The 25,156-nt window shown below is 47.3% G+C and overlaps 3 protein-coding genes across 8 annotated transcripts in view; all 3 read right to left on the bottom strand.

Annotated features, from left to right (window-relative positions):
• Positions 1-2,005, bottom strand: part of HMOX2 (heme oxygenase 2) — a 93,923-nt gene extending 91,918 nt beyond the window's left edge. Inside the window, exon 1 of the mRNA XM_074965675.1 lies at positions 1,889-2,005. The gene's annotated coding sequence lies outside the window, so the exon portion shown is untranslated. The remainder of the gene's footprint in view (positions 1-1,888) is intronic.
• Positions 1-4,584, bottom strand: part of LOC141994999 (uncharacterized) — a 58,517-nt gene extending 53,933 nt beyond the window's left edge. Inside the window, exons 1-2 of one of the 3 annotated variants that reach the window (XM_074965671.1) lie at positions 4,567-4,582; positions 1,889-2,002 (exon numbers count right to left, since the gene is read on the bottom strand). In XM_074965671.1, coding sequence (XP_074821772.1) covers positions 1,889-1,910 — 22 coding nt within the window. In that variant the 5' untranslated portion in view covers positions 1,911-2,002; positions 4,567-4,582. Of the gene's footprint in view, positions 1-1,888; positions 2,006-4,566 lie in introns of those variants that run through there. The other 2 variants (XM_074965667.1, XM_074965669.1) reach the window with 2 other exon arrangements.
• Positions 4,585-10,898: 6,314 nt separating this feature from the next.
• SLX4 (SLX4 structure-specific endonuclease subunit) overlaps positions 10,899-25,156 on the bottom strand; it is a 39,056-nt gene continuing 24,798 nt past the window's right edge. For 3 of the 4 annotated variants that reach the window (XM_074965680.1, XM_074965679.1, XM_074965678.1), the window contains exons 10-15: positions 22,796-22,942; positions 20,434-20,603; positions 16,275-18,784; positions 14,688-14,790; positions 13,891-14,391; positions 10,900-13,207 (exon numbers count right to left, since the gene is read on the bottom strand). In XM_074965680.1, the coding sequence (XP_074821781.1) occupies positions 12,874-13,207; positions 13,891-14,391; positions 14,688-14,790; positions 16,275-18,784; positions 20,434-20,603; positions 22,796-22,942 (3,765 nt within the window). In that variant the 3' untranslated portion in view covers positions 10,900-12,873. Of the gene's footprint in view, positions 13,208-13,890; positions 14,392-14,687; positions 14,791-16,274; positions 18,785-20,433; positions 20,604-22,795; positions 22,943-25,156 lie in introns of all 4 variants that reach the window. The other variant, XM_074965681.1, reaches the window with a different exon arrangement.

The following is a 25,156-nucleotide window of genomic DNA, read 5'->3' on the forward strand; positions in this document are numbered from 1 at the left end:
TGAGCTAGATGGACCATTGGTCTGACCAGTATGGCTGTTCCTACATTCTTATGTTCTAATGCCATGTCAAAGTTCAGCTCAAATCCCATGCTGAAGTAGATGAGTTGCTGGATAGGGCCCAGTTCATGACCACATTCAACCATACTAAAGCTACTGGCAAATTCCTCTGGCACCAGAATCCAAAGAAAATCTGGCCTTTGCTACCCCTTTTGGCCTATGTCAGTTCTGAACCCTCCCATTTAGATTCTGTGAGGTGCCTGCCACCTTCCAGTGACTAATGGACAGGGCATTACGGCCCTATCGGCAGTACGCTGCTGCCTAGCTCAACAATGCTGTAATCTATTCTAGTCCAAGGGGAGAGCATCTCCAGAGGATTGCTGAAGTTTCTAAGGGAAGCAGGCCTAAGTGCAAGGTGAGTAGTACCAAAATTTAACACTTAGACCTTGGAGAATGGGTGAATCTGACCCTTGGCCAGCTAAGTGAAAGTCCCGCTAGAGTTCCCAATCCCTGCCCACCAAAAGGCAGGCAAAGACATTCCTGGGGTTATCAGGGTATCACAGGTGCTTTGTCTCCAGGTTTTCCCCTAACAGCACCCCTCCCAGACCCCCTAAAGGACAAGCCCCTCAAAATGTCCAATGGACAGCAGCTTGTGCAGGTACATTTGGCGCAGTCAAGCGCATCTTGTGTAGTAAACTGGACCTGCTGAGTCCAGATTTTACAAAAGGAGTCATACTACAAAGTGATGCCTCTGAGGTGGGACTTGGGATGGTTGTATTGCAGGTGGCGGAGGATGGAGAACACCCCATCCTAAATCTCAGTAGGAAGCTTCTCCCACAGAAGAACTATTCCAATATAGGAAAGGAAAGTCTTGCAGCGAAGTGGGCAGTGAAGACATTATGATACTACCTCCTGGAAGCACCCTTCACCCTGGTCACGGACCAGGCCCCCCTTAAATAGCTGCAGGCTATGAAAGATGACAACCCCAGACTCACGCCCTGCAGCCATTTACTTCTTGGTGCACCACAGCACATGGAAACACCAATTTTTTTCCCCATAAGGGGCAGGTGATGTTTTCACAGAGCATGCCCTTTGCCACACTTGCAGGGGTGCATGACAGGGTAAAAAGGCACTCCCTAGCCCAGACCCTAACAGGTTAATGCAGCAGCCAATTAACCCTGCTGCTTAGAGGGAGCAAGGGACATATAAAGGGCTGCCTGGGAGATGGGGGAACAGCTGGGTCTGAGCTGGAGTCCCACCCTGAGGTCTACATGGGGAGACCATTGGTTGCAGTTTCCGTCTTTGTTTCGCTATGGCAGGTTTTGTTCTGTTTGGACACCCTATGTTTTCATAAAGATGGCCCTGTGGAGAAGGGGCCACAACTAACTGAAGGCTGCCTGACTATTTTATTTTTGTGCCTCCAAAACACCCCTGTTTGCTGCTCCAGTTCATCAGTTCAAAAGTCCCACCCCATCCTCCCCCTCCTTCTCCCCTTGGCATCTGACTTATCGCCTAAGCCTCACTGGCCAGCTCTCAGTACCAGTGACATATTCACCCCACAGAGACTTCAACCACTGAGGCTGATCACAGACCCAAAAGTCCAAGCCACATAGCTCTCACTGCGGCACAAGCATCCCAGTCTCATCTGGCCTATTCACGGCCTCAAGGCCCAGCCACACAACCCTTGCAGAGAACAGAAATAGGCAGACTTAATGCACCATTCATCTAGTCCCTCTACACACAAGCACAGACTCCACAGCTACGCCCTCTGAATCGCCCGTTTGCTGTTCCTGTTCACCTGGGATGCTGGGAGCTCATGGCAGCACTTCGGCAAATCCAGATTTTCACCTCATTCACTGACAGTTCCCAAATGGTTTAGTTTATTCCTCACCTGTGCAGGTGCCACTCAGCATCTCCTTTTCATCGTAGCTCTGGAGAGTGGGGACCCGCAGCTCTTCCTCTCATTCCCGGCTGGAGATCATGTCTTGTTTGGGAATGGGAAATCCTGAGAAATGGGCAAGATCAGGGCTTGTCACATCTTCACCAAAGATTTGCTACACAGATCCCTCTGGGGTTTAAAACCCAGCCCCTCTCTTTGCTGAGGGAACATTTCACCTGCACAGAAATACCTCCTGGGAAGCGTGCTGTGCCGCTTCAGGGATCTCCACACACTGAGGGACTTGACAAAAAGCAAAAACAAGCCACTTGCACATCTCTAACCAGGCCTATTAGAGACCAGAACCAGGCCTTGGGGCGGAGGGACCCCAGGCAGGACAATGTCATAGTTCTGTCCCCCTTGGAAGCCCTGAGCAGAGGGAGATGAGCAGCAGTGCAATGTCTCTCAACCTCCTTCCCAGAGGGATGGTATGGGAGGTGACAAAGGCATTGGGGCCATCAGGGCAGAAAGCATGGTTGGAATGGGCCCCAACAGGTGGCCCCTTGGCTGGGGCTGCAGCAGTGCAGGAGCAGTGATTGCTCTCTACTAGCACTGCCTGCTCCCACTTATCTGTCTAGCAGGACTGCCTCCACCCTTACCCCACCACAGGGAGAGAGACAATGATCTGGGACTCAGAGTTCCCCTTCAGCATGGGGAGGGGGAGAGAGACCAGCTCCTGCTCCCCACATGGGGGTCAGGGAAGACTCTCTCGGCTACTCCAGTTCTTCCATGTGGTGGGGAGGGCTGGGAACAACCTCAGTGGAAGCTGCTGCTGGGCAGGAAGGGAATTGGGCTGGAGTGTGACTTGGGGGTGTGAATGGGGAGGTGAATGTTGTGTGGGAGATGTAGGGCAGGGTGCTGGGATGACTAGTGTGTGAGTGGTTCGGTCTGTAGTGACAGGATGCCTGGTATAGGAGTTGCGGGGGGGAAGGGGGTGACCGAAATGGGGGTGTGTGAGTGGAGAGTGGTGATTTTAGGGGGCTGAGTGAGAGACTGGGCTGGGGAAGAGGTGGAGAAACTCTTGGCCAGGGCTGAGGATGATAGTAAAGAATGGAGGGGGGAGAGAGCTTGGGTCAGGGAAGGAAGGGAGGATGGAAAGAGAAGGAAAGGAAAGGGAGAGGGAGAGAGACAGCAGCATGAGAGAGGGGAAAGAGCAAAATAAGGGAAAAGGGAAGGATGGTAGGAGAGCACTAAGGAGCAAAAGGGAGTTCCCTGGTGAACACAGTATTTACCAGAGCACAGCAAGAATACGGAGAACATCTGCCTAGAATGGGGCAGCAGTGGGAATTCCTCTGAGCCCAACTGCCCCAGCCCCCCACAGAGGGGCTGACACCCCTCCCAGCCCAGAAATTACTTGAGCATTTATGGGTTGCTTGAAGGAGAATGCATAGGATGTTTCCACCAGCCAGGGCCAGGGGCCAGAGAAGCAACCTTGGGAGCTTCAGAGATCACAAAGCTCCTAACACTCATGAGGAAACCTGTCACTCTCCTGCAGTGTCCCCGCAGAGGGCTCTCTGCGTTTCACCCTCAGGGCCCCTTTCTGCCTAGGAGAAAGACATGACCACTTCCTCAAATGCTGGCAGCTGGAACAAGTATCCCCAGCTCCCTGCCTGCTTCAACCCCACTGGGCAGGGAAGGGGCTCCCAGGTTTGGCCCAGATTCCCATACCTTATGCACCCTGGAACAATAATAGCTCCCATGAATCCTGGCTTAGGCTCATCACTCCCAGCTGGGCCTTTATACCCAGGGTGCCCACACTCCAGACCCACTTCCCTCGCCCCATACAGACTGCTGCTCTCTCCCTGTCAATAACGACTCGGAAGGAAGCAGCAGCTACAGAAAACACACTTCATAGCTCCATCCTGTGCCCACTGTGTGTCCATGTGTGACCCATAGTAACCCCATGTGGGTCTTTGTCCCCCACGACGGGATTTATGAGGCTGCTGCTCGTAACAACACCACAGCTGGGAGATCAAGCCCAAGACCTCTTAAGCTAAGGGCACGAGCCTCTACTGCTTGAGCTCATGGCACAGGTCCATTAACTTTCAGGCAGTGGCGGAGTCAAACTTCTGAGCTCTGCTTTACCAGCTTGGGTACAAAAATCTACACTTTGCCGCTGGGAATTGCTTGGTGCCTTTACTACGGTGCAGACCCAGCACCTTCCACCAGCACTAAATGCACAGACATGTGTATCATGTCCCTTTAACAGAGCCTGAACTAAACAGTGTCAAAGAGAAGAATAAACAGCTACACTGTGGGGAGTGTCCCCGAAGCAGCATCATTATTAGGCAGAGACAGGGCACTGCCTTTTAGTCTCACTCCTGTTAGACTAAATCTGCCCAGGGATGAGGCAGTTAACGGGTCTGGGCAGCACTATTCTTGGACCTCGTCAGCTCTTTTTTTATTTTTCCTATCCCCTTCAGTCTCCTTCCTTTCTCTCTCCTCCCCCTCCAGCTGGGAGAGTTGGTTATTGTTCCATTTCTGCATACATGCTCGCTCCAATAGCTGGATCAGCTAAGAGCCTGTGCGTGTCAATAAAGCAGCAGATCTGTGACTCACAGACACACATGGAGCAGAGATGGGGGAGGTGGAGCATTTTTACAGAATCACTTTCCCCAAGTTCTCTCAATTACCTGGAATTTCCGTCTCAGGAGTTAGTGTTTGCAGAGTCCGGAGCTTCCCCTAGGAGGCTAGTTACTGTCGGAGACAGTCCCCAGCATGGCTAGTAACAGAAGGGTCTTTAAATAAGGCAGATAGTGTAGAGAGGAGAGGAGGGAAGCAGCAGTTACTCAGTCTAGGCTCCTGGGAAGAAAACAGGCAGCTGCAGCAGCAACCCTCATCATGTGACAGTGGTAAAGGGGAGAGAGAGAGAGAGTCCTTTCTTCCAACACTGAACAAGGAACTGGCATGTGACAGTGGTAACCAATCAGAGAGAGAGAGAGTTGATTTCTCCCAACGCTGAACAAGGAACTTTATTAGAACAAGGAAAACAGTATTATCCCTAAAGCCATTCTCTCTCTCTGCTTCCCTGCTGAATTTCTACTTAGAATCTTACCCAGCCCTGCTCCCTTGCCTAGCTTCCTGTTACAGATTTAAAGCCACAGCGTACATATCCTCACAGCTGCTTAACTATTTAACCTGTCTGTACTGTCACGTCTGCAATGGGGCCAACACACTGGGCCATGCAACTGTATTTGTTCAGGAAGGAAAACCCAAAAGGCATGTGACACCCAAGCAAGGGAAACTGGTTTGCCGCTGGTTTTGAGGATAACAGCAACCAAGGTCACAGCACAATGCAGCGCAACACAATGTACAAGACACAGCTAATCCAAAAGCAGATGAAAGGGAACAGTACACAGATGCTAAGCATCCGAACTCCCGTGTGGCTCTTCTCAGCCTTCCCAAGCTTTGTATAACAAAGACAATTTGTATAACAAGGACAATCTAAGTTTAGAGAGGTTTCAGAGTAGCAGCCGTGTTAGTCTGTATTCGCAAAAAGAAAAGGAGTACTTGTGGCACCTTAGAGACTAACCAATTTATTTGAGCATAAGCTTTCGTGAGCTACAGCTCACTTCATCGGATGCATGTAGCTCACGAAAGCTTATGCTCATGTAAATTTGTTAGTCTCTAAGGTGCCACAAGTACTCCTTTCTTTTTAAGTTTAGAGAGCCACTCAAGATCGTGCAACAGAAAAGCCCTTCTATACATAACCTATGAGTAGACTTGGATGGATTAGATTTTTGTTGGTAAATGTCAATTTAATCATGTACACACAAACCCACCAAAAATATTTCCATTGATAAACAATATTTACAGATAGGCAAAATAAGAAAAATGCTGCTCGAGAACTTAGAGTTTGAGTTAAGGATCGGTACTGTATATATTTTGCATATGATGTTGATCATTTGTGTTTTAATGGTAATAAAGCTTTAACTCTTTGAATCTCAACATTTACTGTCATTAAATAATTAGTCAGACCCCCCCACTGTTGTCTGACTCTCCCCCATAATTTCCCACAACTGGGAATATTTAAATAGATAAAAGTTTTTAAAATGCTTAACATAATTTTGCACAACTGTGAAAATTTAAATTGATAAAAATAGAAAAATGCTTAAAAAGAAACAACTTCAGTAAAAATTATTTAAAAAAAACAAAAACAAATTCTGCCAAGACTGCCTATCAGATGGGGAAATGCGGAATGCTACACATCCGTATGTGTACACCAGGAACAGAAAGACCGCATTGCTATTTCTTGGGTAGATCATGGTATTTGTTCCCCACTGAAAGTTGTTCTCTAGTGAAAACATTGTGCCATGCTGCCACAGCATTAGAACAAGAGGAACACTGGTATGGACCAGGGACTTTCAGATGACAAGATGATAGATGTAGATGATCTACTTTTCAAACTCTAAAAAGAACGAGGAGTCCTTGTGGCACCTTAGAGACTAACAAATTTATTTGCGCTCAAACTTCTGAGCCTAAACCCAAATAAATTTGTTAGTCTCTAAGGTGCCACAAGGACTCCTCATTCTTTTTGCTGATACACACTAACACGGCTACAACTCTGAAACATTTTCAAATTGTGTTGGCTGTACAATGATGTAATGTTCCAAACAGGTATCGGGGTTAATTGTCACCTGTACATATGACTGACATCTGTAAACAATTCTCTCGGTTCTTCTGGAATTTGATTGCATCAGAGCCTCACTAATTCTCACTCAGAGCAGGAAGGCTCATTGCAAATCAGTGCAGCTTATGAAGCAGCATAATAAAAAAAGATTGTCAGAGTTTTGACAATTGTTTAATTTACAGATGCATCTTTTCTAAAAATAATAAAATTTTAGCATTCTTTGGACCTCACCGCCAAGTTATTAGTATAGGCAGCATTTGGGGGGGGGCACATGGGAGGCATTGTCCCCCCAAACTGCAAGCCTCAGGGGCAGGCAGCCTAATGTGCAATGTAATGAGTTCTGCAGAGAAGGTGAGGAGCTGCTCCCAGCTTGTGCTCCTGAAGCAGGGAATCAGAATGTTGTTTATAAACAGAGTAATTAACAGGTGATTAAGATAGGTTTTTTCCTAAAGTTAAATGATCTGTTCCAAGCTTGGTGAACTGTAAAAAGTAAAAAGAAAAGGACGACTTGTGGCACCTTAGAGACTAACCAATTTATTTGAGCATAAACTTTCGTGAGCAATAGCTCAAAGTGAGCTGTAGCTCACGAAAGCTTATGCTCAAATAAATTGGTTAGTCTCTAAGGTGCCACAAGTCCTCCTTTTCTTTTTGCGGATACAGACTAACACGGCTGCTACTCTGAAACCTGTAAAAAGTAAGTAGCCTAAGGCTTTGTCTACACTGCACTTTCGTTGGTAAAAGTTTCGTGGTTCAGTGATGTGAAAAAAACCACACATCCCCAAATGACAAAAGTTCTACCAATGAAAAGTGCCAGTGTGGACAGCGCTTTGTCGGCGGGAGATGCTCTCCCGCTGACAAGGCTACCACTGCTCATTGGGGGTGGATTTATTTTGTGGGTGGGAGAGCTCTTGCCTGCCAACAAAGAGTGGCTACATTGCACATCTTTTAGCGGGAGGGCTGTAGCGACAGTGTAGACATAACCTAAATGATAGAAAATAATTGTAGATTTTTCTACAATTGTTTCAACTGTTATATTCACGAGGTTGTAACAAAGTTACTAATACCTTTCTTTGAGAAGATAACTGATTTTTTTAGCCAAAGGAAAGGCAGTAGATCTAATCTACCTGGATGTCAGTAAGGCATTTGATACAGTTCCACATGAGACATTGTTAAATTGGAGAAGATGGGGTTTAATATGAGACCGGAAAGGTGTATAAGGAACTGGTTAAGGAGGAGACTACAAGAGATCATGCTGAAAGGTGAACACTCAGGCTAGAGGGAGGTTACTAGTGGAGTTCCTTAGGGATGAGTCTTGGGACCAACCTTATTTAACATGTTTATTACTGACTTTGGCACGAAAAGTGGGTGTGCGCTAATAAAATTTGCAGATGACACAAACTTGGAGGACATTGCCAATAGTGAGGAGGACTGGAATATCATACGAGAAGATCTGGATGACCTTTTAAACTGGAGTAATAGAAATGGGATATTTAATAATGCAAAGTACAAGGTCATGCATTTAGGGACTAACAACAAGAATTTTTGCTATAAGCTGGAGACTTATCAGTTGGAAGTGACAGAGGAGGAAAAAGAGCTGGGGGTATCGGTTGATCAGAGGATAACTATGAGCCATCAATGTGATGTGGTGGTGAAAGAGGCTAATGCGGTCATATGATACATCAGACAAGGTATTTCCAGTAGAGACAGTGAAGAGTTAGTACCATTATACAAGGCACTAGTGAGACTCATCTGGAGTATTGTGTGCAGTTCTGGTCTCCCACGTTTAAGAAAGATGAATTCAAACTGGAACAGGTGCAGAGAAGGGCTACTAAAATGATCTGAGGAAAGGAAAACCTGTCTTATGAGAAGATACTCAAACAGCTTGGCTTGTTTTGTATAACCAATAGAAGGCTGAGGGGAGCTATGATTACTCTGTATAAATACACCAGAGGGCTAAATACTAGGGAGGGAGCGGAGTTATTTAAGGTAAGCATCAACGTGGACCCCAGAACAAATACATATAAACTGGCCATCAACAAGTTTAGGCTTGAAATTAGGTGAAGGTTTCTAACCATCAGAGGAGTGAAGTTTGGAGCAGTGTGGGCAAAAAAATCTAACCGGCTTCAAAGCTGAACTTGATAAGTTTATGGAGGGGATGGTATGACAGGACTGCCTATAATGGCATGTGGCCCATCGGCAACTGCCTGTAGCAAAAATCCCCAATGGCTGGAGACGGGACACTAGATGGGGAGGGCTCTGAGTTACTACAGAGAATTCTTTCCCAGTTGTCTCCCTGGTGGGTCTTGCCCACATGCTCAGGGTCTAACTGATCACTATATTAGGAGTCAGGAAGGAATTACCCCCCGGTCAGATTGGCAGAGACCGGGTTTTTGTTTTTTTACCATCTTCTGCAACACAGGGCCCAGGTCACTTGCAGGTTTAAACTAGTGTAAATGGTGGATTCTCTGTAACTTGAAATCTTTAAATCATGATTTGAGGCCTTCAGTAACTCACTGAGAGGTTAGGGGTCTATCACAGGAGTGAATAGGTGAGATTCTATGGCCTGTGATGTGCAGGAGGTCAGACGAGATGAGCACGATGGTCCAGTCTGATTTTAGTAAGAGTATCCGAGTAAGAAGATACAATTTTAAACCTATCCAGTGACCCTCAAGTGACTTGCCACAAGATGTCAGAACATGATAGTATTAGAGCTGAGTGGGTCTAATATTTATTTATTTTTCTTTCTTAATATAGAAATTAGATATAATGCGCCTGCCAGATATTTCTAAGTTATCTGCAAAAACACTAGAGTTTTCAGTTGCCTAAGTAGCCCCTGGAATTACTGTTAAAGTTGTGCCCCCTCCCCACCTGAAATGGTGCCCCTGCAGGCACAGAATTTGTTGTCGCCCCCGGCCACACACAGCCCCATTGGCTTGACTGGAGCCGCCCTCCCAAATATAGACGTCAAACTATGTCCATGGTTATTAGCTAGTGCTGAGAACTGTGGGCAGACTGCAAATACTTTGCATTCATCCTATAGCGTGCAGGTGAACATTTCTGTGCAAGCAAGTCCCTATGGACAGAGAGGGCCATGTCGAGGTGGTTTACAGAGGGAGGTCACTAGAACAGCCTTCAGAGTTGCTATACTAATGTGACTGCTTGGGGGACAATTCTTGTCGCTGTTTATTCCAGGAACATGCACAGAGACTGTTTTGCTTTACTGAGTTGTTACACTAGTCTGACACCCCGTCAGCACGGATGGTGGCCTAACATGCATCCACCCTTCCCCACAAATCCTATAGGAAGGGAGAGAAACGCAGGCATCAGGCAGGTGAAGCTGTCTTTCCCTTCCTGTTGGCATAGAGCTGAGCAGTTAGCAGGCATGTGGGGAAGGAGGCCCTGTGAGCCTTACATGATGAAGAAATAAGAGTCTCAGCCCCTGTCCCAGTACCTGACCAAACCAGAGGGAGGGAGGACAAGGGTAATAAATCAGCTGACGTGGGGGCCAGGTCAATGATATGCACATCTGAATGGCTAATTTCTAAGTCACACTGCAGCTGTATGTGTCCTCTTCACCTCCCTTCCCTTCTCACCCTGTGCACAGCTTTGACAGGGTGAAGGAGGAGAGAGGATACATGAGAGTGGGGGAGGAGGGAGGAGAGGTGGGGTGCCTGAAGAGAAGGAAGGGCCAGGGAGATGGAGATGTAGTAGCAGCTCCAGAGCATCAAACTGGCTGCAGCAGCCAACCTGGTGCACAGCCACCGTGACTCACAGAAATGCATGGGGTCCATGAGCGTCCAGCAGCTGGGCACTCCACCTCCAGCCTCCCCTCCTCCAGTTCCACCTACCACCAACCCACTTTCAGTGTCCGGCAGATTGGATTCCTCCTGCAGTTTTTCCTAGCCTCTGATCCCGGCAGATGGAGACTCCTTCCCCAGCCCTGCCCTTGGCTCCCCGTATCAGATGGATTTGCTTGCCTTCCTCAGTCCTCTCCATATAACAAGGCCAGACTCCCATTTGGTGCTGCAGCAGCTCTCCAGCCTCCTGCTCCCCACAGTAACCTGACTCCTCCCTCTTCCTCCAACTCCTTGTCAGGGTCTTTAGCCAACATGAGAGGCACACTAGTTGCTGGGATGCCCCTGCAGCTCCAAGGCTGGGCCCAAGATTTTAAACAATAAATTGCCTACAAGCCTTTTACTTGATGCTACCTGTTAACAAAGTTTACAGCTGAAGGTTCTTACAATTTTTATTGCACATAATGTACATCCAATAAAAACCACACTATACTGTATCAAAAATTAAAAAACAGACATTCTTATGCTACAGAAATACCAACACTGGTTTTGAGGAGCTTGGCTTCTTTTTTTTACAAAGTGAGGCCATCATCAATTCACAACTCCCAAGGCTGGAAAGAGTCAGCACATCTCTGAAGATTAAATAAACAGAAGTTAATTCTCTAGGATCCACGATTTCCCTGTTGCAAATTTAGCAAAGCGCCTGGCAGCAGTCCAGTTTGGAAACTAGATTATGTAGCAAGGTGTGGTTAGGTGAGGAATGAGTACGAGGCTCTGAAGGTGTCCAGTGGTCACTGCAACATAACTGTGGGGGTCTCCTGTAAAAAAAGGTGTGGGGGGGCAGCAGTGGAAATTGTCCAAGCCCAGGCCACATGGCAACTTGACAGGAGTTCCAGTACGACTTGCAGTTCTCAGAAAATGGAGTCGACAGTATCTTTAACAAAGAGGTCTAACCCTACAGATTCCAGTACGCAATGCTCTACCTCAGTCCAAGCAGTCAAAACACACCACTGCATCTTGGGACCTGTAGCCTCTGAGGTCCTTATCACTGTACTAAATAGAAGAGGGCTGCAGGACTCCTGGTACCCATCTCAAATCTGTAGAATAAGAGTGCTTGTAGATTGTATGTAAACAGTATCTCTTCCTTGCTTTCTCCACAACACAGCTGTTACCAGTAAGTTACATTTTCAATACAGTAAGTAACATTCTGTATTTCTGTATCACTTTCTTCCATTCTGAGCCATTCAAAATGCTTTCCAAAGGTGAGCAGCCCTCATTCCCCTCTTCTACAGGTGAAGCACAGAGAAATTAAGGCTCAGACTTTCAAAGCAGCCATTCATTTTGGGTGCCCAACATCAAACACCTGTGGACAATTTCAGAGGTGCTCAATACCCGGTACCATCAACTGAAGTCAGTGGGATCTGCTGGTGCTCGGTATTTGCTGAAAAACCAAGCCCTAAGTGTCCACTGTTAGGCACACAACAAATGAAGCAACCAAAATTTGAGTCCACTTGCCAAAGATCACAAAGTGAGCCAGGAACAGAAGCTAGGTCTCCTGAACTACCCACTAGACAATGTTACCACCACAACACTCCCTGACCCTACCCCTCAATCTGTAGAGTGAAATCTCAAACTGAATAAACAGACTGAAAAAACAATTGGGTCCCAAAGACAAACCTGAACATCTGGCTGTTCTCACTGCTTTACACATCAGGGCAAAGTGACTTGTTTCCTGCTAGCGTGGTGAGGTAGGCAGGTCTGTTTCTATTCTAGGACAGAACAATCCAGGGGGATTTGACCTGCTTCCTTCCACGGCCAGCACTGCCTACGGAACTCTTACCATTCAGGCAGGACCTTATGTTCCAGCACTGATGCACTCAGTGAGGAGCTTGGGAGTAGCACCCTCTGTCAGGCACTTAGAAGAAGTTCTGCCTCTAGAAGCAGCAGTTAGAAGCAAGGCTGAAATAAAATCTATTTGAAAAGAGGAAGGCAAGAGGGGAGGACAAGAGGAGAGGAAACGGCAGAGGAGGACAGATAAAAGAAAGTGGAATGGAAGGGGAAAAGATGACAGAAAAGGCAAAAGGAAACTGATGGCTAAAGAACTAGGAAAACAGGCAGAGGGATCATATTAACCGTATGCTGAAACTCCAGCAGTACTGGTAGGGGCCTTGGTGTCCCAGAGATCCGGCAGGCACTCTTCCAGCAGGGAGCGGGATGGATAGTGCTGAAAGCATGTCGGGTCTCTGCACCTCTAAAGCGGAGTGACTGGGAACAGATGCTTCCCTCACAGTTCCAAGCCATTCGAGCACGTCCGGGAGCAATGTTCTGACGGAAAAATCAGCAGCATAAGCACATGTGTGCAGCAGATTCCACCGGGGCAGGGAGAATGTTTAGTAGCAAAACAGAAGAGCAATTCTTGAAGAAGCTCTGACACGGAACAAGGGGAAGAGTTTTAGAGCCTGCAGTGGGGAAGTGTGAATGCACCAAGGCAGCAGGGATGGGAGAGGAGGCTCCAGTCAGTATCGTTTGCATCCCTTTTTCTTGCCCCCGCGTTGCTGCTGCTTCTCTTTCCGTGCCCCAGCCGTGGTAAAGGTGATACAGTGAGCGTCCAAAAAGTCCAGCAGTTTTCCCAGCGCAATCTTAATGCCATTCTGCTTCAGCTCTGCCTGCAGCCCAGTCAGCTCAAAGGGCTGGTAAAGGAGGATCTTCTGGTACAGGCCGGGGTTGGAATGGATGTAGCATCTCACTGCCTCCAGCTTATCTGCCTCTCGGGCTGCAGCCTGAGACGCTGGGAACCCCTCGTCCTCTTCAGATGTAAGCACACCTGTCTCAAACTCATTGGAAGAAGAACTGAAAATGAGAGAGAGGAGAGAGCAATTAAATGCCAATGATCATGGACCAACAGGGAACATGGTGGAGTTATTGATTAAACGCCCTTGTATGGCCCTCCCTAGTGCTATGAATTCTCTGACATTTTAGGTCTCATGAAAATAACTGTCTGATGGGACAGGCAGCATGGGCAAGTGTTCAGTGAACTTCCATTCTCAGCTCGGCCAATGCCCCTCCTGCTTTACCGGCAGCATCTCCCGCTATTCCAGTCTTGGCCCCCTCATACATAGCTGTGCTGGTGCTCCTCACTCCTGACCAGCACTACCTGCTTCTATTCTACTCTTGGACTCCTTATGCACAGCTCTGTTACCGCACCTCCTGTGACCAGCAGGGACCCCTGCTATTCCAGTTCTGGGCCTCCATTCAGCTCTGCCAGTGCTTCTCACTCTTGACCTACAGAGCCCAGACATCCCAGGCGTGGGCCTTTACCAAGCTCAGAATATCAGATATGCCAAACTACGGTTTTGTGATTGACAAGAGATCACTAGGAATTAAACTGAAAACCCCCCAAAAAGGATATGTGGGTGACCTAAGCCCAGGACAAAGGACAGCGCTTCTCTACTTTGAAGGAGAGCTGAGGTGTCTCCCCCACGCCCCTGGACCACACCAGTAATGAGGTTTTCCTTGCAGTTTCAGTCCCTTACCTCTGTGACCCAAAGGAGTTGTCACTTCCAGCTGCTGAAGAAGCTGCAGACTCCTGAGATGCTGAGAGCACCTGTCCATCAGCACTGCCCACCAGAGAACCTTTAACTGGAGATGTAGCTGGAGACAAAGTAGCTCCCTTTAGCCCTCTGGCTCCTCCTGGGTGGCCTTTAGTTTCAGCTGTTTTCTTAGTCCTCAGATAGCCTGTTGTAGAGGGGCCCGTTGAGCTGTCAGCATCACCACTGCCCAGAACTGGCAGGGAAGGGACCGAAACCCCCAGCTTCTGCTCGCACCCTACACCGGAGGCCTTGGAATTCTCTTCTCTCAGTTCAATCAAGTCCGGTTGGGGTTGGCTGGGGTGCTTGGCAGTGGCTTTCCGTAAGGGTGGTTGGGAGGATGGGATCTCATCCTCCGAGTCAGAGGACATGATCTGATGAGTATACTGGAATATCTCCTTCAACTTTAACACCATCTGCCGTTTTGGGAGAGGACGGACTCCAAATCTAAAATACAAAGGTGACACTTTAGTTAAGCAGTATGGTAAGCTTAGGCTTATGTGGTGACGCCGCATCTTTGTGGCGTCGCAGCGTGGGTGGAGGAATTGAAGGCTCCAGTCCCACATGAAGTCTGCAGTCCAGCCATCACTACTAACTGGGTCTCAAGCAACATTTACTGGAATGCCATCAAATGTTTCTCTCTTGCTGAAAAGGGGCTTCTCTGTCAAGCTACTTCCCTGCAGATATCTGCACATTAAGAAACTGGCCTTGCTCTCCAAGGTGCTAATGGAGGCAACACTAACCTGTTCAGTTCCTTCTTCAGCTCTGGGGTCTCCATGATGGAGTAAGCTGGTACTGGTGTTATGGGAACTCTGGGGGGCTGGTTTCTCTTGTGACAGGCAAGGTCTGCAGCAAAATGAAATTACAATGAGAATAAATATATCAACATGGAGGGTCCTGGGACTGGCTGATGATTTCTAGTCTTTGTGAGAGATATTACAAGGACACATAATAGCAATATCTAGGGCATCATTTTCCCCCAAAAGATCCCACAGCCCTTTACCAGCTATCTCATGTTCATTTTAGACAGACCTTTGAAAACTTTGGGGGGTTTTGGGTGGACTCAAGTCGGCCTCTTTTTGTTTTATTTTTACTCACTTTACCTAAGAAAACAGTTTAATTTAAAAGAAAGGACAAATTTTGGACCCAAAGTCCCTATGCTGTAAGGACAGGCACCTTTTGCCAGTTAACAAAAGGTTGTGTTATTGAACTTTGTAAAGGGACCACGGCTGGCATGAGCCATGTCTGTAGCACAGGAGGGTGAAATTCAGAGGAGAGGGGCTGTTGTTCCAGAGGTAAACAAATGGGTCTTACCTCTCTGGAGAGCAGAGTTGGGTCTAGAACACTGAGCTGGGTCTAAAGCAAAATTAGTTTGTTGGCCACTTCCTAATCCCTTACTGTGAAACTATCACCCAAAATAGCGTGACTAATTAACACTATGAGATCCTGGACAGAAGGAGCTACATCAGTCTATAGAGATTTAAAAACTGTAATCAAATAAGCTCTCCAGCACTGCAGAGAGGCAAGTGTCAGGTCACACGTATAGATATTTAAGCTGAAGCACAGAGATGTTAAGTTGCTGCCCAAATCACACAGTGAGTCGGTGTCAGAGATGGGAAGAGCCCAACCTCCCGCTCATATCCATAGATCATACTATTTCCCTATTCGTAGGTCAAGATTTGGGTGTATTACGAGAGCCTCTGGGAAGGGGCCCAGAACTGGGGCTGCAGTTCAGGACTGAGGGGCCCTGTCTGAGCTTTAAAGGAAAGCTTGCATGATGCCCATCTGCAGGCTGCCTAGTGCTTGCCAGTGCTATAAATCTCCCAATTTCTTGAGTGCCACATTCATATGCGTAAAAAGAAAGACGACTGCAACTGTTCTACTGACAAAGTAGCTGATCTGAAGGCCTCACGTGCTGTTAACGGAAGGGTCACAGAGTATTTGAACAGTAAGGATCATACTGATATCAAACCATACCCACAGCAGCCAAGCATCCAGTAGGATTTAGATAAAAAAACCACCTGTATTGTGACCTTGATATCGCTCACTGCAGAAACCTCCCTGGGGAATGGGACTCATGAAACAAACAATGTGAATGAAACACAAAAACACTCTATTCCAATAATACTGAGTGTCAAGTGGAATCCCCTACCTAGCAACAAGGAACTGTGAAGCTGACACTACCTCTTTGGCACCTGGCCTTGAAAATCATGTCAGACCAGCAGGTGAACCGCCTAAACACAACAAGGTGAACTACAGACAGAGTGACGAGTTCAAATGAAAACAGCACAATTCATTGCAATGTTTCTAGGATTCATACAAGTACTTACCAGGAGTCTTTAGGGGCTGGGTATTCTGGGCAGCTGCTGCAGCTGACACCCTCTGTGTGAGAGGAAGAATCTCGGGGACTTCATCTTCATCCCACTCATCCCAGACTTTAGAGTTCAGAAAACTTAGCCTATTGCTCACTGAAGAATGTGCCTCAATAGGACTCTCTTCACGACAGAGCAAGGTCTTTCTATTGCCAACAGGATTTCCTCGAAGAGGAGTGCTACCTGTAATTTCCAGGGCTCTGGTTGGGCTCTTCCATTGGTCGTGCTGAACGCCACTTTCTCCGCGGATGAGACTGCTGGTATTTGCCCAGTCCGCCCTCTCAAGCACCTTGTTGTTATCTTTGATTGGTGACAGATGTTTGACACTCCAGCAGTCGTCATCAACTGGAATTGGTGGCTCATCACCAAGCAGGAAGCTGCCACTCGAAGGGAGCAGAGCCACCTCCTTTTCCTCCTCACTGTCCTCTACCTCAACCACACTAATGTCTGTTTTATTCTCCAAAGACAGCTCACGGCATAGAAGGCCTTGTTTGGGTGAAGACAAGTTTTCTGAAGACTTCTCTTTCACACGAACACAGGCAGGTGAGAGTGGAGCTGGAGAAACTCGCAGAGAATCCTTCCAAAAGTGACCTAAAGGGCTTCCAGGAGAGGTTTTTTTGCTGACTGAGGAGTTCTCTGTAAGCAAATGTTTTTGTGAGGAAGTTGCAAGTAACAGATCTGAAGTTATCTCTGGAATCTTCATAGCTTCCCCATCTTGTTTATGGTCACTATTATTTACCAATAAAGCTTTAGTCCTGTGCTTAGACCCTTGACTCCTGAAACAACTCAAACTTGTTGCCTGGGTCTGTGTTGAGCAGTTCCTGCTTCTGGTAAGAAGAGGTGTGTCTGGCACCAACCATGAGGTGTCCATGTTAGAGCTCTCCTCATGGCTCAGATTCAGTCTGCTATCAATACAGGTCCCAACCTGGTTGTTAAGAGACATCTTTCCTGACAGCTTTACAGCATTCTCACTGTGCACCTTGTCTTGACTTCCTAGTGACACTTGAAATGGTCTCTGGTGTATTGCAATGTCAGCAACTGAAACAGGTCCAGAGTTTGGTACCTCGTGCTCTTGCTCCACTTTCTTACAGTTATAATCCAATCGCCTGGAGATTTCCATTTCCCTCAGGGAAGGTTCAGAATCTGATTTCTCCTTCATTTGTTCTAACTCCATTTCTTCATCAGAATCCAGCAAAAGAATAACTTCAGCCTCTTGGTTCACATGAGAAGCAGTATTCTGAGTTGTGAGGACCAACGATGAGCAAGCTGGGACATGTTTTTGCTTTTTTAAGTCAATGCAGGGAGACTTTGCTGGAGAAAGTGTGTTCTTTATGATCTTCTCAAGTCCTGAATCATCATTCTGTTCGCTGGCTTTTTGGAAGGATGCACCATCAGACTGAAAGAGTCCTTTATTTTGCTTTTGCTTTGGTGCTGATACAGGAGAAATTTCTGTGGATACTCTGGAAAATGTCCTATTTGATTCTGGAGACATAGGTGATGAACCAACAGCTGGCAAAACTGGTGAGGAAGGGTTGATAAGAGGACTGCTACACAAATCACTCCTAACTGACAGGAGGTCTTTCTGTGACTGATGGTGAACAGGTGGATTATTAACCTCAACAGGTGTTCCACTGGAAATCTCTCCTGACTCTTTGTTGGCTTCATTTAGTGGAGAAGGCTCACAATGTTCCCCTTGGGTTGCGGAAAACATGGGATCATAACTTTTACTGAGGTCAGCATCATTGTGTTGGCAACTAGGGAACAGTTTTTCCCACGCATCATCCTCTTCTTCACCTTGTGAAATCTGAGAGACTCTAGAAACCTTCACTACTTTGGGCATTCTCCGACAGCCCTCTCTTTCATCAGAGGCTCCACCATGGGAAGCCGAAACGTCACCGCACTCACAAGGCTTACCCTGCAAGTGCACAGGCGCAATTCGTGTAATGCTCACGTTCTCACTCCTACTTATACCTAGGATTTTCTTTTCTTGCCCAGGTGATTCACAGCTGGATCTTCCCAGGCCAAAGTTTTCCTTCCATTCTTTAATCTTGCTGCTTGTTGAGGGAGATTCACACACCACCACCTCTTCATCCTCAGTCTGTCGGTTCACATTTTGGGCCTCCTCTGTTTCACTGTAAGTGCATCTGCCTGTGCCTTCCTCCACCTCTGCTTCATCTCGAACAATCTTTCGCTGAGTGGCAACAAACTCATAAATTTCCTCCAGTTCCTGCTCATCCACTTTCTCATTGTCTTCCTCTTCCTGGTCTTCAGGTTTCAGCAAAGCTACTTCTTCCTCATCTTCATCTACCCACATTGACCTCAAGAGCTCCTGGAAGTTCTCAGCTCTGTTCTCACAATTCTCTTCTTCCCCCATGGAGAAAAGTTCATCTCCTGAGTCTACCCCAGCATGCTCCTGCTTCTCCCCAGGGCTGTTTCCACATATAGAGATCAGTTCACTCACACCAAACCTGCAATGATACAATGGAAGGTTATTGTTTTTCCTCCACCAGTTAGCTGGCTCACCAGCATCCTCAGCAGATTTCCTTACAAGAATCATGTGTCTCATTTCCATTAGGTGCATCAGCTCAAATCTAACTTTATTATTCAGAATCCCCTTTCCCAGCCGATACCCGAAAGCACTAGTCCCACTCCTTAAAGCTTGTATTTAAAGGTAAAAGACTTTACATGGCTGGAATTAAAATTCCTAGCACCGCAGACAAAAATCAAGAAGCAAACCAAGAGCCCTCCCAAGGAGCAGGACTATCATGATTACACTTCTTGTGTTTCTGCCTCCATCATGGACTCCTTTGCTAAGAAGGCTCTGATGTCTGAGCAGCTTCTCCCTGAAAGAGAAGCTAGTAGGCTAGTTTAACACCCCCCAAAGCAGAGAACATTTAATGTTCTCAAGGGTCTAAATTTGCCACACTGCAAAAAGGGGCAGAAGGTCAGGTGTCAAGGACAGAGCCTCAGTCAAACTGATAGGCTTAGAAAATATGCTTGATACATTCCATCGATCGGACATACAACATCCATGCAAACTCATCAGCCTTGCTGTAGCTACATTGCAACTCCAACCCACAGTCTGCTCTGTTTCCACCTACCTCTCCTGCCGCTCACTAGGCACAAGAACTAGGGCCTGGTTTGTGAATGTGTCCTTGCAAATTAGATGCAGTTTCCTTAGCGGGACACAATCAATTTGAAATCTACTCAGTCGAAAGGTCAAGTTTTACACCTTCCCCGTGTCCATTTTTGTGGTTTTAGAATCATACTTTTTTCCTGTTTTTAAAAATCTGTTTCTGTCTCACTACTGCGAAGGAATATACAAACGTCAGGGGAAACTGACTGACTAGTTGTTGGTACGGAGGAAAGTACCATGAATGCACAGAAAATATAGAATATGTTTTTCTTTCACTTCTTTCACTCCGAGTCATTAGGTGTTAATTGTAAAACTAACAGGTCCACATTTTCAGAGGGGTGATTTTTAAGTTGACAGAATCCCTTGAATCTGTCCGTTTTTTAAGGATTATTTCTGAAGTGCACTTAGAGTCATGAAATGACAGTAAGGCTGATACCGCAAGTTAGTGTTACACACAGTATTGATCTTCTCTCAGCAGGTCTTCTGGGGATTAACTAACTATAGTTAGTGAAGTGCTTAGAGAACCTCAGATGAAAGACATACTAACTATTATTACATCGCCACCAGCAGCAACAACAGAGACCATGGAATCAAATGCTGCTGAGGACACTAGGGGCAGAATGGAATGGCTTGTTCTCCCCCAGACTATAATGGGCCTGTGCTGACAGGTGTAACTTGGCAGATACACCCAGTGAGAAGATGAGGGGAGTGACACTTTTGTGACAATGGTCACACTGGAAACGTACACAGAGAACTAAAAAGTTTGTTGTAGCCACTCAGGCCAGGAATGAAGATGGCAGGCTAGATGTGTGCAGGAAAACTGCAAAACACTGACCCCCACTGACCATCTGAACTGAAAGGACTTCACCTAAACCAATGCAGCCTGGGGGAGTCACCTCTGCAGAAACTTGGGTGTAAATTCCCAGGCTGGGACCCTAAATAAATCTCACTGTGTAAGTGATTAGACAGCAGCATACACACCTGATGGCAAGAGCTCCCACATCAGAGAGCACCTGGGCAGGGATACTGGTATCAGCTGCATAAAGGTACTGCAGAAATGCACGGGCTGCCTCGACCGTCACCTCACTCAGCAGCACTCGACGGGTCTGCAAATTCCCATCCTCTTCCACTAAGAAACCTTCACGGTGAACCTGAGAGTGAAAAGAATCAAACAGCCAAAGCAAGGTCATTTGTCAGCAAGAGAGGGGCGCAGGGGGATCAGCCCCAGAATGCCCACACCAGATCAGACCTTTCATCCACCAAATCCTCATCTGGACTCTGGCAGTAGTCAGTACCTGAGACTTCAGAGGAAAGCTAAAAAAGTCAAATATGCAATGCTCTTTATGGGGGCGGGGGAGTGTTCCTCCTAACCCGTACAGCCACCACCTTACACCCGGAAATATGACATCTGATCCTTCTGTATAACTGCCACACATCAGTCATAACCTTATCCAGCCCCTTTCTAAATCCAGTACCTTCCAGAGCAGTGAACTGCATAGGCTGACTATATGCTGGATAAAGAAAAGTTTCCTTGGATTGGTTCTAAATTTACCAATCATGGGTTGCATTGAGTGGCCTCTTGCTATCCTGTTATGGGACAGCATAGAAAGGAGGGACTGATCAGCTTTTCCCATATCCTTCGCACCCTGAATCATACCCACTGCACCCACATGGATCCACCCTGCTCCCCTCTCTTGCTGGGATGCTTCCACCCCGTCCACCCCTAGCATCTACTGCAGTATCTGAGATTCTCTCTTATGGTACTGAATGTCACCCAAAAGCTACAGCTAACACTTGGAGCTAGGGCTGTGATTCCCAGCTTTTGCAGAAATACTCACGCTACCTCTTATTGAGCTAGCATGCTAAAACAGCAGTGCAGTTGCAGTAGCAAGGGTAGCAGTGAGTGGAAGCATGGGCTAGCTGCCCGAGTAAAAACCCATTCAGACCCCACAGGCCTGTACTCTTGGCCGCTAGCCATGCTGCTGCTCACCACCACCCTGGTACTATGACTACACTACTATATTTAGTGCACTAGCTCCTCAAGAGCTAGCATGAGTTTGCCTATGCAAGCTGGGAATCAATCCCCCAACTCCAAGTGTAGAAACAGCCAAACAGAAAACACAGGCTCCCAGTTGCTTCTGATTCCTCTGTTAACTCCCGGTGGCTCAAGATCTCTGAAAATTGCAAGACCTGACTCTTACAACACTCCCCTGGCCAACAGAGAGACTAAATGGAAAACACTACACTGCAGAAAAGGGAAACGATCCACACAGAAGGGATTAAACACATCACGTAGGGGACGGATCCTACAACCATTATGCACACAAGTAGTTCCTATGCACGCAAGTAATTAATGAGGACTACTCAGGTAAGAAAGGGTTGCAGGGTTGGGCTATGGATCAGTGATGTTGGGAGTGTGCATGGGGCTAAACCACTGTGCATGGGGCTAAACCATGACCTCAGTCTCCTAACTCCATTTACAAAGGGGTCTCAGGGCGTACAGGTGCCTCTGAGTTAACAGCATTTAAGGAAACTCAAAATGTGTTCAGATGCTGGTGGCAGCTCTTGGTACTACGACCTAGGGTTCAGATCCTAGACTCAGGGCCCGTCACACTGCACTGGTGGGATGCTATTGAGGATGTACTGTGTGCTGCTCGACTGCACACCCTGCTGTGGAGCGTGAGGAGCATTTCACTGTCCTTGGTGAGAAGCTCTGTTCAGCACTGTTAGCGCAATGGCAACTGTGGGAGGAGAGGCCTTGTACAGGGAAATGGTTTCTACTCCGGGGGAGGGGTGGAGACCGACCCTCATAAAGGTCACGCACAGGCATAGCTAGACTCTCCACAGTCTAGTCCCTGGATTTCATGTGTCGCCCAAGCTCAGCTCTAGGAGAAGGGCATGACAGATGTACCCGTCAGGACACACTAGCCTAGGCCTGTGTGGGGTGGGAAGCTATGGAAATCCAGAGGGCAAACATATAGTTAGATAGATACCCTCCCATATAAACTGCTGGCAGATTGCTGTGTCTACCATCGCCCTCACTCCTTCAAGCAAACTGCCACGCACTCTCTTTGACAACACCACAGGACTCTTGCTACCTGCCTGTGGGGAGGGGCGGGTGGCTGCAATTCACAGCTGGGTCGGAAGTGTCTTCTGCACCAGGCTTTAGCACCTGCTCCTGACTCTGAAGCAGTACTCTCTGTACAGACTGGAGCCAATCTCCTCCTAGTTAGGAGGAGAGTAGCGCATAGCAGCTGTGCCCAGAGACAGCAGCACTGCCAGAAGGAAGAGGAAGGCAGCACAGCAAACAAATGCAAAAGCAAACACATCCAGCCATACTTACGACTTCAGTCAGCTGTGGGCACCGTGCATAAAGCACAAACATATGGGCATAAAGGACTTCCCCACTGTCTACCTGGAACTGGACGTCACTTAGATGGGGGTTGTTGACCATTCCACTGAAATCGACAGCCAGCGACCTGAGTGAGGACTAGAACAAAGAAGGAAGGAGAGAGAAAAACGCTGTAATTCATTTCCCTAACAAAGGCAGAGGGGATAACCCAGTTTGTCAGTGCTGCTGTACTCTGGGCCCAGGTTTGGATGGATTTAGCTTTCCCCCTTGTGATGATTCATGTCCTCGATTAAATTTCACTTCTAAGCCAACAATAATGAATTTCAGAAGCAACTAGTATCAAGCTTTCCCTTCGGAGTTACCATCCTGCAGTTGGAGTCATGCTTCCTGCTGAGCTCTGTTACCCTGCCTGTTCTGGCAGACAGGACAATTTCAGTGAGACTTCAGTTTAACTGGCCTTAAACACACTGGGCCAAATTCTCTGAAGGCGTAGCGGCAAACAGCTGCATTTACTCCAGCAGAGAATTTGACCCACAGGCTGACTGCAGTGTGGGTAAGCAGTCCTCACTGGGATGTACTCAGCATCTAAGCCAAACTTGGGAGGTGAGGCTGGAGCAGACTTCTGAAATTGTTCTGACTGCTACTGCAGCTAGAAACAAAGTCATGCCATGAGGTGCACCTATCCCCAACCAATGCAACAAGCATATCAACACAGGGTCTTCCCAAGCAACATCAGCATGCTAATTTATAGCACCTCTCTGGTTGCAATGTCTACCTGGAATTATTTTAACTGAATGCAGAATAATGGGAAAGGGCACAAAGGAAAGTGGAAGACTCAGGGACTGCATCATGGGATACAGAGCCTTTTCTTCTCTAGTTCATTGTAGTCTGGCTCACACTGATATGAGCTGAGAGATGTCACCATCTAACTGGGTGTTCCATGGCTTGTGTTCTCACTCCGTTTCCCAATAGACAGGTACACTGGGTGGGATTTTCAAAAGTGCTTAAGTGACCTTAGGTGTTTGTCCAGTCACTCAAGCTATTTTGAAAATCCTACTCACTCGTCATTAAAAAAAAACCCTACTATTAGCAGAAATAGGGTCCCTCGCTGGCAGGCTGAAGAGGGGAGACATGGAGACTGAGCTCCCTCACATGGCTCGTGATGGTGCCCCAGGTCAGGACTGGGGCACACTGCCAGGGCATCAAGTGAGGGAAACTTGCCCTGCCACCTCCTGTGCTGCACCTGTTCTGAGGCTAGAGAATTTCAGTACCAGGCTGCCAAACCAGTGCTTTTCACTAGCATGAAATTCAAAGGAAAAGAAAACAGCGTACGGTCCATTTCTCCTTTAGGAGCTTTGGAACTGCCCCAGACAGTCAGATCTTTAAGAGACTGAATCCAACTAGTCTGATATCTGGCCACCAGACACCGCCTGTTCTTTGAAGGAAAGTGAAAATCCTCATCTTGTCAGTTGTACACTGGAGGGGCTTCCCCCACCCAACTAGGAATCAGCTTACACTTGAAGCACTGGTCACAGACCTGGTACATTTTTAACCTGTAGTAGCTTGAGGAACTCCCAATGTTATTCCTATAGACATCTGCACGAGATGCAGCTACATCTGCAACAACACAGCTCTTTAATTTATTTTAGCAGGTTTCTGTATTCTGCAGTGGACTGTGGAAACCAACATTTGATTTGACACAGTACATGCTCATGGGTGGCTGATACTACATAGTACTGAACTATCAGTGCACATCCTAAACAGCCTTCCTGGACTTGCTAGGTTGGCTGGAGAAGGCTTCATGGGTCTGGGCAGCAACGTGGAGGAAGGGGGAAGACAGGAAGCAGAGGCTGGAAACCAATCAGATGTTTCTCGCTGTCTTATTCTTGGCAAGATGTTCCCTTACAATGCCATCGAACCAAACACACTGGCGCCACATTCCGGGCAGGGAGCCAAGATCGGCTTTCCTGCTGCAGCTAAAATCATGAATGAGGAAAAGGGAAATGAATTCAAACTAGAAACCTTCTCCTGGCTGTACAGTAGCCTGGCAAAAGTGAGTGGCTGGGTCTCAATCCAGTTCTGAGTGGACAGCTGTTCACATCACAGAACCCACACACTGCTCCTGGCAACATCAACAGCAAGGCCAAGTTCTGCAATGTGCCAAAGAACTGAACTTCCGCATAAAACAGAAAAGGCTCCGGCGTGAGGCACAGAGGCTGAGCAGTGTGAGGAAGCCTGAACTCCTCTGTCTTTGCTCTAGTTCCGGTCACATAGAGAACTGGATCTTCAAGGATTTTTTGATCGCCCCAAAGGATCACAGTCTCAGACTGGAACTTCTGCTGGAGTTTCTGC

Source organism: Natator depressus, chromosome 10 (assembly GCF_965152275.1).
Source record: "Natator depressus isolate rNatDep1 chromosome 10, rNatDep2.hap1, whole genome shotgun sequence".
Lineage (NCBI taxonomy): Eukaryota > Metazoa > Chordata > Testudines > Cheloniidae > Natator > Natator depressus.